The sequence below is a fragment of the Bidens hawaiensis genome, unplaced genomic scaffold (assembly GCF_021521415.1).
Source record: "Bidens hawaiensis isolate Kalapana, Puna unplaced genomic scaffold, B.hawaiensis_p1.1 tig00027518_1, whole genome shotgun sequence".
Taxonomy (NCBI): domain Eukaryota; kingdom Viridiplantae; phylum Streptophyta; class Magnoliopsida; order Asterales; family Asteraceae; genus Bidens; species Bidens hawaiensis.
Genome location: NW_027494448.1, coordinates 90,664 through 108,703, shown reverse-complemented (window position 1 = coordinate 108,703; position 18,040 = coordinate 90,664). Strand labels below are relative to the sequence as shown.

The following is an 18,040-nucleotide window of genomic DNA, read 5'->3' as shown; positions in this document are numbered from 1 at the left end:
GTCATGCAAAGGAAAAAAACTCAGACCATACGCGTCGGCGCCTTATATTTGATGAGTTATCATCGAGTTTGCCACGTGGTCTGACACGTGATGCCACATGTCCACAAGTGTCACACACATTAGGGTCACTACGCGTAGCGCGAAGTAGCCCTGAGGTGTTTCTTTGCGTATTGCGAAGCCGTCTGAACCTTGGTGCAATAGTGTTGTATTTTATGCAATACAACACTCTTGCATATATGCAATACACACTAGTGCACATATGCACTACACCGATGAGATTTTCTTTTCTTTTCTTTTTCTTTTTGTTTTTTTTTAAAAATCAACATATAAGATGACTGAAAGAAAACAAAAGTACAAAATATTTTAAAAAAAAGTTAAAAATAATTCTTTAGGATTTTTGTATGGATTTCACACATAAACAGTCACATAAGAATTCAACGTCACTATTTTGTCCACATTGGCGTCCACATCACTAACTGTAACATCCCGAAATTTCAAATAATAATATTTTATATTAATTTGTTATGATGGAAAAGTTTACTTGAGTTATTAAGGGAATAATAAAATAATAATGATAGAGAGATAAGTAGGCTAATTAGATGGAGCTAATTATAGACTAAAAAGGAAAGATGAGCCTTAGGTCCATGGGCTTAAGGGAGTATAAATACCCCTTAAACCCTAATCCTTTCCATTTCCATCCATTTTACATCATAAAACACACACACAAAGATCCTCCTTCGGCCGTAAGCTAGAAAAGAGGACCTGAGACCAAAACCAAGCGGAAATATTGATAAATCTTGATCATAGAAACAAGATACAAGACTATTGTTGAACATCGAGCTAGCCGTGACCTAACAAACGTCTAAAGGTATGTTCTTTACGTGTAAAGGTTACGTTTTTGTGAACGGTTTGCCATGAAACTTGACCCTAGAGTAGATCGGGTCTAGATGTTTCATAAAAATGCAAACTTGATGATTAAAATGAACTTAATGGACTTATGGAAACATACGGCTCATAGATAAACCCTATATCTAGCCTATAACGTTTTAACACTATAAAGGTTTAGACTTTATAACTAAAATGGATTAGACCTTGAAGCCTTAGTGTTAATGGGTGTTAAACGGTTAAGAATGGCGGAAAAAGTGGTTAAAATTCCTAATATGGACCTATAACAACTAACTAAACTAACAAAAGAAACGAGAAGATAGGAAGATAAGCTGAAAACAACTGACCTGAGGGTTCTCGGTCAGAACTGAGAGTTCTCGGTCAAACCTGATGGTTTTCGTTCAACATGGGATTTCAGTCAATAAGAGTTCTCGGTCGAAACGAGGGTTCTCGGTCAAACTTGGGATCTCGGTCCCAAGAGTTCTCGGTCACGAGTTCTCCACTGAGTTCTCTGCCAAGACTTCTCGGCCACTCAGCTTTCTGTTGGCTTGAGCCTGAACCTAGTTGGACCCAAATGCCTTGACGGACAGTTAGGCCTGGCCTAATTAAGTCCACAATATTTAAGCCCATATCCTATATAAATCAAACTAGTCCATCAACATAAACTAAACTAGATAAGCCCAACTTAGAGAGTGCTTTGGTTAACAAAAAAAAATACCAACTAAATTAATTATACGGTTAATTAATGAATATATATATAACAATTAGCCGTGCACAATTAAGTAAGGGGATAACGATTAACGGCGAACGCAACAAGATCCAGGTGAGTTTCTAGCCCTATTTCCTTGTCATGTTTTCGGGGCTGTGTGCATACTCAATGTGAATGTTAATACATTTACCTTAAGTGGTAAGTGTATGCCTTATTGATGAATGTGATATATTTATGTTATATAATGAATGAATGCTTATCGGTACGTTAACGACCTTCGGGTATTGCATGTATCGTTAAGGGAGGTATATGTAGTAAGCATGGAATGAGTATATGAGATAAAGTATGCATGGACAATGTATGTATGATATGTATGTATATATGTAAAATGATGTATGGTTGTATGGTATCGAAGAGGGAACCAGGCCCTAATAATACTCGAGGCAAGAGGGAACCGAACCCTAATAATATTTGAGGTAAGAGGGAAGGGCCCTAATAATACTCGAGGAAAGTAGGGCGTAATGCTCTTTAAAATGTAAGATATGAAGGTAAGTAAAAGCATGATAAAAGTATGATAGTATGTATGAAAGTATGTAAATATGAAGGTATTGTATGTTGTATGATTAACTAGAACTCACTCAGCGTAGCTGACTTTTAGTATGCACGCAGGTGAGTAGGATGAGGCAGCTAGCTTGAGCGGGGCACATGACAAATGAATATGAGGCTGGCATCTGAAGACCTAAGACTTTTTATAATTAATGTTTTGATTGAAAGACAATATGTTCGTTAAAGACAAAGTTATGGATTTATTTGTAATGTTTTATGAAAGTTTTAATATTCCGCGAATGTTTTTATTAACTCTGATATTTAGAACTGTGTTTATGAGTAAATCCAACGTCCAAATGTGAGGCACCGGTCACGGGGCCTTACACTAATGAAGTCTAACTTCGTTTCTGAAAAGCTCGTGAAGGAAAATAGGTTGAATGTTAGAATGTTGTAGTACATTTTTGTTAGGATATATTTAGTTGGTTTAGACTTTGGTTTTGTGCTTACGGTGTAGTATTAATAGAACCGAGATCCCTTTAGGGATTTAATGGGCTTTTGGGTTTTTGGGCTTGATATGGGCTTCATCGGTTATGGCTTGTTGTTTACCCTATATATAGTTTTGAATCATTGTTTAGGGTTAACATCATTTGTAATCAGCCTTTATCTTAAGGGATTAAGTACTCGATGTAATAATACGTGTGCTTTGAAGCTTGTTTGTGTTCTTTTCATCTTTACAACTGTGTTCTTGAATTACCTAGATTAATAGATTCCGCATATTGATCTAGTCAACTTGATACCATTGAAATATCATTTCTAAGAACTTAAAATTGGCTTCAGAGCCTTTCGAATTATTCAACGCTCAGGTGTAATATCAAGGATTCAAGAATATCAAAATTTTGTTGTAGAAACTGTGGTTTGCTACTAGAAACCGAAGATCACAAAGAAGGTTTATTCATTGAAATTTTAGGTTAAACTATTGGGAAAGGATTTGACAAAATCTCGTTTAAAATTCAAAAAATATCAAAATTCCAAAGCCTTCGGGATTTTGAGTCAAAAACAAGCGAAGGATCTCGGGTGTTGAGGGTGCTTGGCCTCAACTGTTCACGGGATCAACAGTTCTTGACTCCTAATGTTCTTAGCTGGAACGGGTTAGCGGAGCAACAGTTCTTAGTGTTGGGTTCTCGGAAACAATAGTTCTCGGTGTCTTATTTCTCGGTTTTGGGTTCTCGGTCACAACAAGTTCTCGACAACAACAACTTTTGGTGTTGATCTTTTGGTTCCCGTTGTTGAATAGTTGTTCTCGGTTTTAACTTGGGTTATCTGTTTTTCTATTGACTTTAGAAATTTAAAATGGAGATCTAAGAATTCAACTTCATCCATTACTAATCTACATCAGGAGTTGGACTCTATTATGGGAACCACCACTCTTATTCCCCGTCTAATGACTGCCGATGGGTTTAATGAGTGGAAATTCAGGTTTAAGAATTACATAAAGTTTGAAGGATTCTAAGTCATGGAGAAGCATTCTTAGGGGGTACCACAATCATTACCTATGAATAGGATGATGAAGAAAAGACTGTTGCACCAAAACACATTGAGACGTACACTAATGTTGATTTTGACAAAGTTGAAAAGGATGAAAGGGCTCTATCCACACTTACACTAGCTTTATCACGACATTGCTCAAGGTTTTAGAGAAATCGAGTCTGCAAAGGCACTTTGGGAGGCTCTTATAGATGTGTATGAGGGTAATGAAAACATGAGACAGAGTAGACAAGATTTGCTCCGTCAACAATTCAGCATGTTTAATCATATTTTAGAAGAGATATTGGAAGCTCAACTTCAAAGATTTATCACGCTTGTTACTCAAATGCATGGCTTTAGATAATAATTAACTGAAAAACTTTTTCTTTTTCTAGTAATTTTGAATGTTTATGATGGTTATGTGGGCTTTGTTTTTTAAGAGCAAAAACAATTTTGTGGTTTAACCTTTACTTTCTATTTCTAATACTGGTGTGTTTTCTAATAAAACTGATAAACCAGCCAAAACTGGTAAAAACATGACACCTAATTTTGTTAAATAAAGTAAATCATACACTTATGTTTGTGGTGCAAATATTGAACATGTTAAAACAAAACAACCACGCTCATACAAGCCATCAAGACCAAAAGTGGATCACAATGGAGTTCATATAAAGAAACAGACTTGTTTCAATTGTGGTATTCCTAGTCACATCGCCAAAAATTGTCTATACCGCAACTTGTGCAAGAACAACTATGGAGGAATACCATTAGACTTTGGTATGTTGATAGTTGCTATTCCAGACGCATGACATGAGACATATCTCAATAACACAACATCCAAAACTTAAATGGAGTGTATGCTTGCTTTGCGGGAGGAGAAAAAGAAAAGATCACTCAGAAGGGTACTGTAAGTAATGGTGTTTTACAAGTTGGAAATGAGAATTATGTTCCCGAGTTGAAACATTGTTTATTGAGTCTCTCAAATATGTGACAAAGGTTTTTCAACTCATTTTACAAACAAAAAGTGTCTGATTTTAAAATCTGGTATTGTTATACCAGCTGAATGGATTTTGATCATGTCACAAAGAAAAGATAATGAATATGTAATTGATCTAAATCAAAATTTTCCTGAAAATACTACATGTATGTTTTCAAAAAGTTTCAAAACACAATGCCATGCTCAAGCATCGTTGTCTCGGTCATGCAAATGTTAATATTCTGACCCATCTTGCTAAAAATAACATTGTTCGTAGCCTTCCAATAAGTGACTTTCTAACTGTTGAAAAATGTGTCGCTTATGCGCAAGGAACATCATCGCAAACTTCACAAGCCTAAAGTAGTTAACTCAATAGATTCTTTGTTTCAAATGCTTCACATGGACTTGTTTGGTCCTGTAATTGTACTTAGAATTTCTCGTAGTTCTTATTATTTAGTTATTAATGATGCTTACTCACGTTAGACTCGGGTTTCTATTTGTCTAATAAGAGTGAGACTGCAGTGTTGATTAAGAGGATAATTGTGTTGATGGAGAGTCAAACCAATCTAAATGTGAAGGGTATTCAATGTGTTAATGGCACAGAGTTCAAGAATGTCATGTTGAATCACATTTGTGCAAAAAGGGGGTACAACGATAGTATATTGCTGCCAGAAATCCACAACAAAACGGGTAGCAAAAAGACAAACCAGAATGCTAATTAAAGTTGCCCAAACCATGTTGTGTGACTCAAAATTACCTCCGTTTTTCCGGTCTAAGGCAATCAATATGGCGTGCTATGTCCAGAATAGGGTACTTATTGACGTAGATGTCATGCTCTAATAAAAAACTAATATTTCTGAAACTCAAATACTTATAACTAGTACGGGTAAGTAAGGTCGTCTCCTCATGGAATCAAACGAAAGTGCAAGTTTGACTAATGACTGTAAAAGATTATATAATTAACGCACAGACGATTTCAAACAGTTTTGAAAGATGATTAAAAGCAACACGATTACTTTTAGAGTTTGTAAAGAATTTAAGAAACAAGTGATTTAGTAAGGTTCAGGTAATGTAATAACAAACTAGTCACGGATTTTGTTCAGGTAATGTGATAAACATTCAAATTGAGCCAATCAGGATTCGCGACGTGTCCCAAGACGGCTAAAAATATGAAAGACGTCTAAGCCTTAGGCGTCACTCTTTGGACTATGAAAATCACGAAAAGGGACTTCGGATCAATCAGAAACTACCACGTCTCAAAAGCCGGCTAAATTTAGCCTACAAGACTTAGTCGCCTTGTTGTAGGCTAAAAATTAGACCATGACTTAGCCCGCGTCTCCTATTTTAGCCGCTAAAAATGGAGAAGGCAACTACGACTTGTGGCAGTTTCTGATTGGTCCAAAGTCACATTTCATGATTTTCAGTGTTGAAAAAAGATGGCTAAGGCTTAGTCGCCTTGCATATTTTTAGACTTCTTAGGGTGTGTGTCGAATCTCTTTGGCTTAGTTTAAATGTCTATTAGGGTCGGAAGATTTTAGTGTCTATTTTTGAAAAAAATGTTGTTAAACTTGATTATTTATGTAATTTTCCCCAATAAAACCCCTAAAAAAACTAATAAAAAAAATCATAACTCAAAATTTAATAAAAATATAAAAAAGGTAAAATCACAAAAATGTTTCGACAATCTTTCTCGTTCTAAAAAAAAAAGAAAAAAAAAAGGAGACGCACAATGTTGAGGAAAAAAGACCATTGTGTCTTTTTATTTATTATTGTGTTTTTTGTTTATTTTTTTTTCATTGATTGTTCCTTTTTTTCCTTTATATTGTGTTATATTTGTTCGGCATTGTGTTATATTTTGCGCTCTATTGTCTCTTTTTTTATTTATCATTGTGTTTTTTTTTTGTTTTTCGCCATTGTGTCTTTGCGTCGGTTTTTTTTGGAACGGGAATGAAAGGGGAAACATTTTAGTTTTTAAATTTTTTTTGTTTTTTTATTTATAATATGAGTTATGATTTTATTATTATTATTATTTTATTTTTTTCCTTATTTTTTTGGGGGTTTTGTTTTTGCCACAAATTTTTCTTACATTTCTCATTTTTGACCCATTTTGCATTTGAACTTTTCCTGGGTTATTTATGATGGTTTTCTTCATGATCAAATCGAATATGTGTCATGGCTAGATTGGTGTAAATTCAATTTTTGTGTAATTATGTTGTAATCATTTTATTATTAGTTTGTCCCGTTGGCCATTTTTAATAAAGTACACCTTTCGAAAAGAAAAAAAAAGAGGAAGAAATTGCTACAATTTTAAATTTTAATCTTTAGTTGGTAAAACCTTGACTCCTACAAGCATTATGGTGTTGTGTTGGGCTTTGTTGTGTTGTGTTATGACGTGTCATTTCGAATCATGTTGTTATGTCTTGTCATGCCTTGCAAGGCCGGCTCTTGAGGTGGGGGCAAAGTGGGAGACCGTAAAAGACCACTTTTCATGGGTGTATAAAATTTCTAATTTTTTAAACATATGGTAATTAAGAAATGAAAGTTTCCTAGAAAGTGTAGGAATGCTTATAATAAACATTCCATCTAAATAGAACACTATACAGTCTTAGCACACTATATCTAAAGCATTATTTTTTTGTTGAATCCATTAAACTTTGAATTAGTTTAGGCCCATCAAACAATTAATCTAATTTTTCAGTTAAAACTGTATACCCAACTAATTGTTGGTAATTTTAGTGTTTTTGAATTAGCTTGTCGATCGAGGAAACAACGTTAGAAATTAAACGAGTTAGGTGAGGCGAGAGTGCGGACTCGTTTAACACCAATGTTATTTGGCTTTGTTAAATAATTATTTACTTGGGCAAGTTTGATGTTAAGTCGGATTTTTAATTAATCCATATGGGCTCATATGGGAAATGGTTTTGGTATAATATTAATCGATGTTTTAATTCCCTACGTCGGTTCATTCTTGATCTAACATATACGAAAACAAGAATATGGTTACTAGTTCTCTGGTTCTTCATCGATACAGAAACAATCAAAACTGAATTCCATCTATAGGCATGTCTTATCCGATAAATCATTGTATGTAACCCACAAATAGGTTTATCCGTGTAAGTCCCGTAGACGGATCTTTCAATATGATATTAACTATCTCTATGTTAGTGCGGAATCCTAACACGAGATGATTCAAGATGATAGACAAGAACACGTAAAACACACAAAGAAATGCTTCAAAACACACGTTATATTAACGTCGGGTGCTTATGCCTTGATTACAATACTCGTTCAATACACCAACAAAGTGAACGGCCAAAACAAAACCCTATACACATATTCTCTATATATAGGGAAGCTAACAACCAAGCCCAAGTAAATCGCAAAGCCCACCGAGATCCTTTAAGAATCTCGGTTTACATATATCACACAAAAACAAAAACCAATTAACTAGGAATAAGAACAAACCACCAAACATGGACCTAACAATCTCCTCTTGGTTTGTAGCTTCGTCTTAATCATGTTCCATGATATCAATATCCGCATCATTTAAACCACCTGCCCAAAATCATGTTCTGATGATGGAAGCCGCCATACTGGTGTATTCCTTTGCAGCCGCTTCAAAAAATGGATCATCAATGATTTGAAACGTGCTGAGGGTATTGATATCTCTTTCTCCAAACTTGAGCAAATCTATCGGATCAACAAACATGTACTGCCTTTTACCCTTTTGTAAACGTATGACAACGGTAGCAGTTTCACTATCAAACATCCAGAACCTCATATTATCCAGCGTACCATCAGGAATGGCACTAGGAACATGAATATGAGTAGCCTTATTTGTTGCAGGCCACATAGCGTTCACCATGGTCTTCCCTGTCCTTGGATCCCTAACCCCCTTAGCCTTCTTTAGAAAAGAATCAACAGTCTTCATGTTTGGGAACCATTATCCACTTGTCGTCTCAGAAAATTCTAGAAATCAGTGGCTCGCTTATCATGAGTTGGGTTGTGGAATGGAGCGTTGATCAGGTCGCTGAGATCTACTTTCTCCCAATATCCAAAGTCTTTCATTTTCTTGTAGTACTCAGTGTTCCCAGACTTTCGTTTAACCCACCACATATTCTTTTCAGCATAAAAACCCCATGAAATGACTCCAGAGCGATCACCGTACCTGTCAGAGAAACCTTTATGAAATGTGACAATGAACTTATCTAAATGATCGGGCGATTCAACATTCTGATCGGATTTCTTCATAATGAGAAGCTTCTTTTGAATATGTTCCAATTGTTCAGCAGTTTTGGGTGGAATAGAGAGATAATGCTCCAGTGACTCAGCAGCGTCGACATGTGCAGAAGTTTGTGCACTGGAGCTCCCACCCTGTTCAGCAGTAGTTGTCTTCTTAACGGGTTCTTCACTGCTTTTGAATTCATCTACAAATTTCTGTATAAGTTTCTGTTGGAGGTCTAGGTACATAGCAGTTAAGCCTCCTATGTTGGACTGAAGCTCTTTGATCTTAGAATCCTTGTTAGAATTTGTAGATTCGAGTTCTTGAATGCGTACATCTTTGACAACTGAGTCTTGTTCAAGTTCAAAGACTCGAAGTTGTAAAGCTTGTACATCCACAGGTCCAGCTTCCATTACGACCCCCTTGCCCTTATTCTTCAAAATTAATCTTGCATAGCAAGAATATGAGCAATCTTATTATCAGCATTCAAGCTTGATTGACCCTAATCAATCGGGTTAGACGATCCCAACGGTTCATCAAAATTTTGAATATCAGCCTCAAAATTGAACTCTTGAGTAATGTCATCAAAGGTCTGCTCTTGAGTTTGAGGCTCAGCAATAGATGGATTAGTGTCAACATGAGTCTTATGAACTTCCGAATCACGTTAATGTTGTTGTTGCTGTTGGCTTGTTGTTGTTGTTGTTGTTGCTGTTGCTGTTGTTGTTGTTGGTGTTGTTGGTGTAGCTTCAGTGACTAGCATGCAAGGTCTCGGATCTTTCTTCCTTCGTTTACGTGGAATGAGATCGACTGCTGGTTCCTCAGGGATATCATCATCTTCATTCACAGTGATTGCTTGAGGAGGCTTCAAGGCAGTCGACTGCAGCAGTTCTTTGAAGCATTTAAAATCCTTTAATTGCTCAGCAGATGGAGCAGATTCTGTTTCACGGTGTTCGGACTCCATATGTTGTATGTGAGTCTCCTCGTCTTCAACATCAGAAATAATCTCAAGTGTAGCAGTACGCCTCTTAACTGGAGTCGCATGCTCTTCTACAAATTGAACTCTGACTGGTGTAGTCTCTGTTTCCGCAAATCGGTCGAACTTAACTAGCTCATGAAGGCCTTGATAAACAACCTTTGACCCCTTCCTGGACTGCTTCATCAATCCAAAGGTATTGGGTCCCATCGACTTCATATCCAGTGTCTCAATAGATTTAACAAGATCAGTGTAATGTGAATCAAAGATCATTTGTAAGAACCGAGGATACATAAGAAACATTTCTTTCTTCTTTCCCTTCAAGTTGCTCATCATCTCATCGAAAGCAAACTTGGAATAGTTGAAATTCCAATCCATGATCAGAGCAACTATAGCCGACATCTGGATGTGGCTGATCTCATCAGATCCCCCCCTTTCGTCCTGACACACAAGTAAAGAATATGTGTATCAAAAATATCCAGTAAGGATAGAAAAGTTTCTTGATTGCAGGAGGATAAGATCCCTCGTAACCCATTCTTGTTAGCACTTCAGTAACAACAACTATCGAGTATTCCGATGGGTAATCAAGTCGATCCCCAAATGAAAGGACCTTGCGTATAATGTCCTCTGTGATGACGACTGGCTTCTTTTTCACTTTAGAGTCTATTGAAACAACTCCATATACTCCTCGTTGGTTGATCTAAGCATTGTTCCAGAACTCTGTGATCATCTTCTTGCATATGACAGGAGTTTCTCGTAAGGCGTGAGAAATCCTGCAAGTGTTGAGACCGATGATTATGGACTTGAACTCCTTGTGTGCCAAAGGAGGGTTAAACAAGTGTCCAACAATATTGTGAGTATCGACAAACTTTAATGGAGCCTGATCAACCATTACTGCAACAAACGAGTCAAGTTAGCAAATATTTACATAACTTGAATAACAATCATAAGTTCAAGGGCATAATTAATAATTTCTCAAACATTTAGGACCAATTATGACAAGAACATAATAGAGGGACCATAGATGAAAAATATTAATGATTTATAATGGGTTTCGATCCAAAAATGAGTTTTCTGTCCACACAGGTGGATATTGGTCAAAGATGGGAGTTTTCGGTCAAAGGAACATGATTTCTGTCCAGTCCTACTGAGAACATTTGTTCTCGGTCAAACTATGAGTTCTCTGTCCAAATTACCGAGAGCAATGAGTTCTCGGTCAATGATGAGAGATCTCGGTCAGCGAATGTCAACCGAAAACTCTTGGTTTGACCAAGGATTTTTGGTTAGACAGACTGGAAATAAAACCCTTTGAACTCTGCCTAGAAATACGTGTCGTCTTCTCCAAAAAGACTGAAATCGCCATGGATGTGACATGCAAAAACTCTTAGGGTCCCAACAATGGCAAATGCTCAAAACAATAAGAGTTCTCTGTATCAATCGTCCAACATGGACCCGAGCCATCATCTAAGACGCAATCAAACTATCACACCCTCAAACACATTATCTTTCGATCCTTTACCTTTATTGAACACAAGGAGATTAAGATATGAGCAGACTTGGTTAGAATACTAAGAGAATAGGGTATTCGGCTAGAGAGAGAACTTATGAAGATGAATTAAAAGTAATAACAATAATTCCAGATCCAAAGCTTTATATATCCCAACCCTAGTGGGCCGAGAACCCAAATAGGCCCAGTACAAAATTTAGCCCAAAATAAGTTATCAATAATATTTAAGCAGGCTCAAGGTCCAGCACAATTTAACCAGATCAAAATTAATTCTTTTATAACGCGAGTTTCAAGGAGAGTAATTTCGAGATGAAAACAAAATAGAACAAGAAATAAAATAATAAACAAAAATGAACAAAATAACAAGAAACACTAGTCTTCTTATAAATCAATGAAATTTTGGGATCAAATTTCAGTTTTGATAGAAACTCCGCCTTTTATGAAAAGATCCGAACATGGAATCTTATTGATTGAGGTAATTTCACAATGATTCATGTTCAGCGTTATTATGACATAAAAAAACAGGTTTATAACAGGTATAACAGACTTAGCATGATTTTCATTGCATCAGTGATATGGATTAGGTTCAGTTAGGCATAAATCTTAGATGGACATACTTATGGACCTGTGATGCCTCCTATCTCTTCTCAAAGCTTATTTGGCTTTCCCCAAATCTTCCAAATTTGATTCCAACACCCTAGTGCTTGATCAAAAGATTTTTATGGAAATTAATAAAAAAAATTTAAGCTTTAAGGTTGAACGTTGGACTTAAATGCCTTTCATTCAGAGTGTTTAGGACTTATTTGAATGCCCCACCCTTGTTATTCTAGTTTGACCCTTTAAGCTTTTGAAAAAACAAGATTTTAACAGCACAAATTATATACATACTCAATTTGTTTTTAATAATAATAATAATAATCATAATAGCACAATATTTTTGGTGATCAAGACACTAACGGGCTCGTGTATGACTGGTTAATTGCTTTTCTGCCTATCCTTCGTAGAGATGTATATGGAGACATCCATATTTCTTCAAAATGACTTTCCACAGTAAGTTTAGCATATTTAGTTTATATCACTTCAACTTTTGCGCATCATGGAAAGCTACCATACAAATCAATGACTAATTTAGAGCCCTTTAAGCTTTATAACTTCACCCATTTGGCACACAAAAAAAAATATTTTCTATCATTTTCCAAAGGTTGGATGAATTTTCATTTGAAAAATGTTTTGAAGCTTCAGAAAGCTGTTAACTGAATAATCATATCATTTCCCAGAAGACAAATTAAAACTCAATCACCCCGGTCACTCTTAGTTTTCAAGTAAATGGCTATCCTGTATGTCCACATGTGGTTAACAGGACCAAACACATATGAGAATACATGTCCCTTCAACTTAGAGTTACCGACATAATTTTAAGTGAAAGAATTCAAAACACACAAACACATCACAATCGGCCTGGATGCTTTCATTCTTTAGGTAAATGGCTATCCTGTGAATCTACAAGTAGATGACCGGACCAAACATATACAAGTATATTTCCCTCAAACTTGAGCAGGCAACATAACTTTAAGCGAAAGTGAATAGTAAAAGAAGAATTTTTTTAATTTAATTTTTTTTATGAAACTAATAAAAGAAGAATAACACACACACACTCTTTTTGACTTTTTGATTTTTCTAACACATACACACACTCTTTTTGACTTTTTTATTTTCTCCCCCTAAATATGTGCAAATTTAGAAAATATGTACAAATTTATACTAAAAAAGACTCAATCCTCGAAACGTAGAATTTTAAGAAAACTCACAAGCACATTAAATCTGGCTGTTCCAACCGGTTTTGTAAATAAGTCCGCCACATTATTATCAGTGCGAACTTGCTCAAGATGAATCAATTTTCGCTCGTAACAGTCGCGAATAAAATGTTTTTTTAATATCAATGTGCTTGGTTTTGAGTGTTGAACCGGATTTTTAACGGTTGCAATGGCAACATCATTATCACAAAGTATAGGGGTGTCAAGAAATTCCAAACCTTTATCCAGCAATTGATGTTGCATCCAGATAACCTGTGAGTAGCAAGCTGATGCTGCAACATATTCAGCCTCAGCAGTTGATGTAGATATCTTTTGTTGCTTCTTGCATTGCCATGAGATGAGACGATCGCCCGAAAACTGACACCCGACTGATGTGGATTTCCTGTCATTGTCATCTCCACAATAATTGCTATCAGCAAAAGCATAAAGATCAAAATCTGAGTTCTTAGGATACCAAAGACCTAACTTCGGTTGTCCCTTCAGATATCTAAAAATATGTTTAACAGCAATTAAATGAGAAAGTTTAGGATAATCCTGGAAACGAGCATATTGATAGATTGCGAACATGATATCAGGAGGACTGACGGTGAGATACATCAGGGACCCTATCATCGATCGATAGTACGTTTGATATATGGGACTCCCTTCAGGGTCAGACGACAGGAGAGGTCTTTCCGCCATAGGAGTGGTAGCACTCTTGGAATCTTGAAATTCAAATTTAGCTAGCATATCTTCAACATACTTTCCTTGATGTAGCAAAATTCTCGTTGAACTCTGACAAACCTGCAACCCCAAAAACGTTGTCATTTCTCCCAACGAGCTCATCTCAAACCTCTTCTTCATCACTTCTTCAAATTCAGAGCACATATCAGCACTAGTAGAACCAAAAATAATGTCATCCGCGTACATCTGAACCATAATCAAATCTTTCCCGACAGGTTTAAGGTACAGAGTTTGATCAATGGTCCCTCTTTAATAACCATGACCTAGAAGATGAGCCGTCAACGTAGCATACCACGCCCGAGGAGCCTTATGAAGCCCATACAACGCTTTATCTAGCTTATAGACATGAGTGGGATTCTTGGAGTCTACAAACCCCGGTGGCTGATCCATGTAAATCTATTCTTTAACTTCGCCATACAGAAACGCTGCCTTAACATCCATCTGATACACCGTGAAACCCATGAATGACGCATAAGCAAGAAAAATCCGAATGGCCTCAAGTCTAGCTACGGGAGTATAGACTTTGGTATAATCTAAACTTTTAACCTGACGAAAAACACGAACGACTAACCGTGCCTTGTTTTTAACAATAACTCCCGTGTCATCTTGCTTATTTCGGGAAACCCATCTCATGTCTAGTGCTTTCTTTCCCACCGGCAACTCAACCAATCTCCATATCTTCAATTTATCAAACTGATATAACTCCTCATGCATAGCGTCCACCCAGCTTGGTTCTTGAAGAGCCATTTCCACCGATTTTGGCTCAATTTGGGAGATAAAACAAGAAAACAAGCAACTGTCGATGTGTCCTGTCTGACTTCTGGTGGACACGCCTGTTTCAAGAGGACCTATGACGTTCTCAATTGGATGATTTCGTTGGGTTCTTGATAGAATCGGTTGCTCAGGAACAACTCTGTTAGAAAGTAAGTTTAGTAGATTTCCATAAATCTCAGTGAGGGGATTCTTCCACCCAGAAGTCGCCGTACTGTGTGAGTACGAAATGCTGGCAACGTATTCATTCGGAATGATATCGGGAAACAGAGTGCTCCTGAAGATTTGACGAATAGGACTGTCCCCGCAACTGTTAGAGCACTTTCTGAAGAAGTTGAGGACACAGTTTCAGTAACTTCTGCTGGTTGATTGACGGAGACGGGCGGAGTGACATCAAGTGGTTCCATGAGATCATCATCCCGAATTGGGATATGTGAGATACTGCATGTGGGTCTTCTTTCTCAGCATCTACGGTAGCACCACCTAAAGTTTCTGTGTTGATAACCGGAAGTACATTGAACGGTTTGAAGAGTTCATTGTAATCGAACAACCAGTCAGGACCAACATGGGCATTAGTCTCATTTTCTTCCAACCAACGAACATCATATGATTCCAAAATCTACTTGTTAAACTCATTGTAGACTCTGTAGGCAGTATGGCCAGCATAACCAACAAAATAGCAATCATCAGCTTTGACCCCGAATTTTGGAGTTGACTCGATATTCAGTAGAGTACAAGGGCATCCGAACGCTCTGAAATGTGCAACTGTGGGCTTATGACCATAGACAATCTCATATGGAATTTTCATTTGAGACTTTTTGATTATCACCCGATTCTGAACATAGCATGCCGTATTAATAGCTTCTACCCAGAATAATAATGGTAGTTTAGAATCACACAACATGGTCCTTGCCGCCTCGATAAGAGTCCTGTTTCTCCTTTTAGCTACACCATTCTACTACTGTGTGCGATCTGAACTATACTGACGAAGCACCCTCCTTTCTGAACAAAAATAATTTAATGAAGCATTCTTGAATTCCGTACTATTGTCACAACGAATTCCTTTTAGCTTCAGATTCAGCTGATTTTCCATAAGCACAACAAACCTCTTGATCAGTTCTGCAGTTTCACTCTTACTTGACAAGAAAAACACCCAAGTAAAACGTGAGTAGTCATCAGTAAACGAGACAATAAGAGCTGCTAGAAAGACTCAAAACATGAACTGGACCGTAAAGGTCCATATGAAGCAATTGAAAAACTGATGAAATGGTATTAATCAATTTTGGCATATGAGTTTTTCGATGATATTTACCCAATGAACAAGCCACACATTTTTCAATAGTAATAAAATCTTTAACGGATAAACCACACACCAAATCATATTTAGCAAGACGGTTCAAGTTTTTCATATTTGCATGACCAAGACGACGATGCCAAAGCATGGCATTATGTTCTGACACTTTTGAAAACAGGTAGGTTATTTCATCAGGAACATTTTTGTTCATTCGATCACATAAGCATTATCTTTTCTTTGTGATCGAACAAGAATCCAGTCTTCTGATATAATAATACCAGGTTTCAAAATCAAACACTCTTTCTTAGTAAAATGAGTTGAAAAATCTTTATCACAGATTTGTGGCACGCTCAACAAACTTTTCTTCAGTTCTGGAACAAAATTAACATTTTCGAATTTTAGAACACCGTTACTTACAGGACCATTTTGCGTAATCTTCCCCTTTTCTCCTCCCGCAAAGGACACATACCCACCATTAAATATTTGAATGTCGGTGTAGCTGGGAAATGTCTCCTGTCATGTGCCTGAAACAGCCACTATCAACATACCAAGGTCTAATGATATTCCTCCATAGTTGTTCCTGCACGATGTGCGAGATTAGTTAGACTTTGGTTCCAAGTCCATAGTTACACTGGGTGACCCTTACTCATCTAAAGTTGTCACAGGTTGCCATAACAACATTTTAAACTAAAATAGATTTTATCTTGGAAAAATCCTTTTTTTGTGCCTCAATTTTATCTAGATAACCTTTTTCACTTTTCTTAAGTTTATGGTTTTCAGATTTTATCTTTTCCATTTCTCTTAGCAAGTTACTGTTGTGAGATTTATAAAGATCTACTTTATCTATACAAACTTGAGAGCATAATGGAGAACTTACCTCAGACGAGCTGGAAGAAGAGAATGCCATAAATGCAAATTGATGTTCCTTGACTTATTCCTCAGCATCATTTTCTTCTTCAGACTATTCAACATGAGTAAAGTTAGCAGTTTGATTGTTTATTTAGAGAGTAGCCATCTGATCCGATCATGAGAACTATTGAGCAACCAAACCCCTTTCGCCATCACCTGAGCTACCCCCATCTTCTCCTCTAGCATTACCCACGGGAACCAACGCCCTTTCCATATTTCCTTCCTTGGCTAGATTAGTGCACTCACGAGCAAAATGACACGGCTCGTGACAATTGTAACACCTCAGAGTATCTTTGTAAAAACCCACCTACTGATTATTCGGCATGTTCCAATTATTTCTTCTGGTTCTCTTAGTGAATTTCTTGGCTCGAAACACTGCCATGGCGATTTTCCAAGAGATATCCATTTCATCTACATCATCAGGATGGATTTGATCAAGTTCAGCAGCCACTACAGGTTGAACCAAATCTCCCGCAAGAAAGGCGTTGCAACAGTTCATGAACCCCGCCTGTAAAGCAATGTTTTCTTGAGTTTCTTTTGAAATAGAAGAAGCTTGGTTGGAATTCTGATTAGGAGAAATGCCAGATGATTGAGACTGAGCATTAACAGTAGGAGATTGACCAGGTTTAGCAAAGAACACTGGTGCTAGTTATGGTGAAGCATGAGAATATTTACCCCAACCCTGAGTGGAATTAAACATTGAGAAGTTGGCTTGAGGTTGAAATTTTGTTGTCCCTAAGTAGTCTTGAACATTGAGACGTTATCTTGTTATATTAATGCATTATTGGAAGCAACATTGTAGCCAACTGCACTGTAGGAGTTTGCATGATTTATAGCACGTTGTTTGTCGTCTATGTCACATGGTTTGATGATAGCCATAACCTCAGACAGTGTTAACTTGTTAAGATCTTTCATCTTCTTAATGACAGCATTCATGTCCCAACTTTGAGGTAATGAGTTCACCAAATTATTGTTTGTCTCAACAGCTATTAAATTGATGCTAGCAGATCTCATTTTAGTTACAAGAGCTATGAACCTCTGAAGCTGAGTTTCTAACGACTCTCCCAAAACATGATTAAAGATTTTGAATTTTTGTCGTAGTAGATCTTGACTGTTTTGGATAAAATTATGCTAAGGATAATGTATCCAAATCTGTTATGTGAGGTTTAGTTCTAAAATGATAACAA

At 36.8% G+C, this 18,040-nt stretch overlaps 1 protein-coding gene across 1 annotated transcript; it reads right to left on the bottom strand.

The window, feature by feature from the left end:
• Positions 1-14,275: 14,275 nt before the first annotated feature.
• On the bottom strand, positions 14,276-14,626 carry LOC143575461 (putative mitochondrial protein AtMg00820). The gene has a single exon (XM_077059838.1). The coding sequence runs from the start codon at positions 14,624-14,626 to the stop codon at positions 14,276-14,278; it is 351 nt and encodes a 116-aa protein (XP_076915953.1).
• Between the last annotated feature and the right edge of the window lie 3,414 nt (positions 14,627-18,040).

What these genes read in the sequence shown, in the direction of transcription:
- LOC143575461 (XM_077059838.1), bottom strand. Translation starts at nt 14,626, where the DNA reads ATGGCTCTTCAAGAACCAAGCTGGGTGGACGCTATGCATGAGGAGTTA.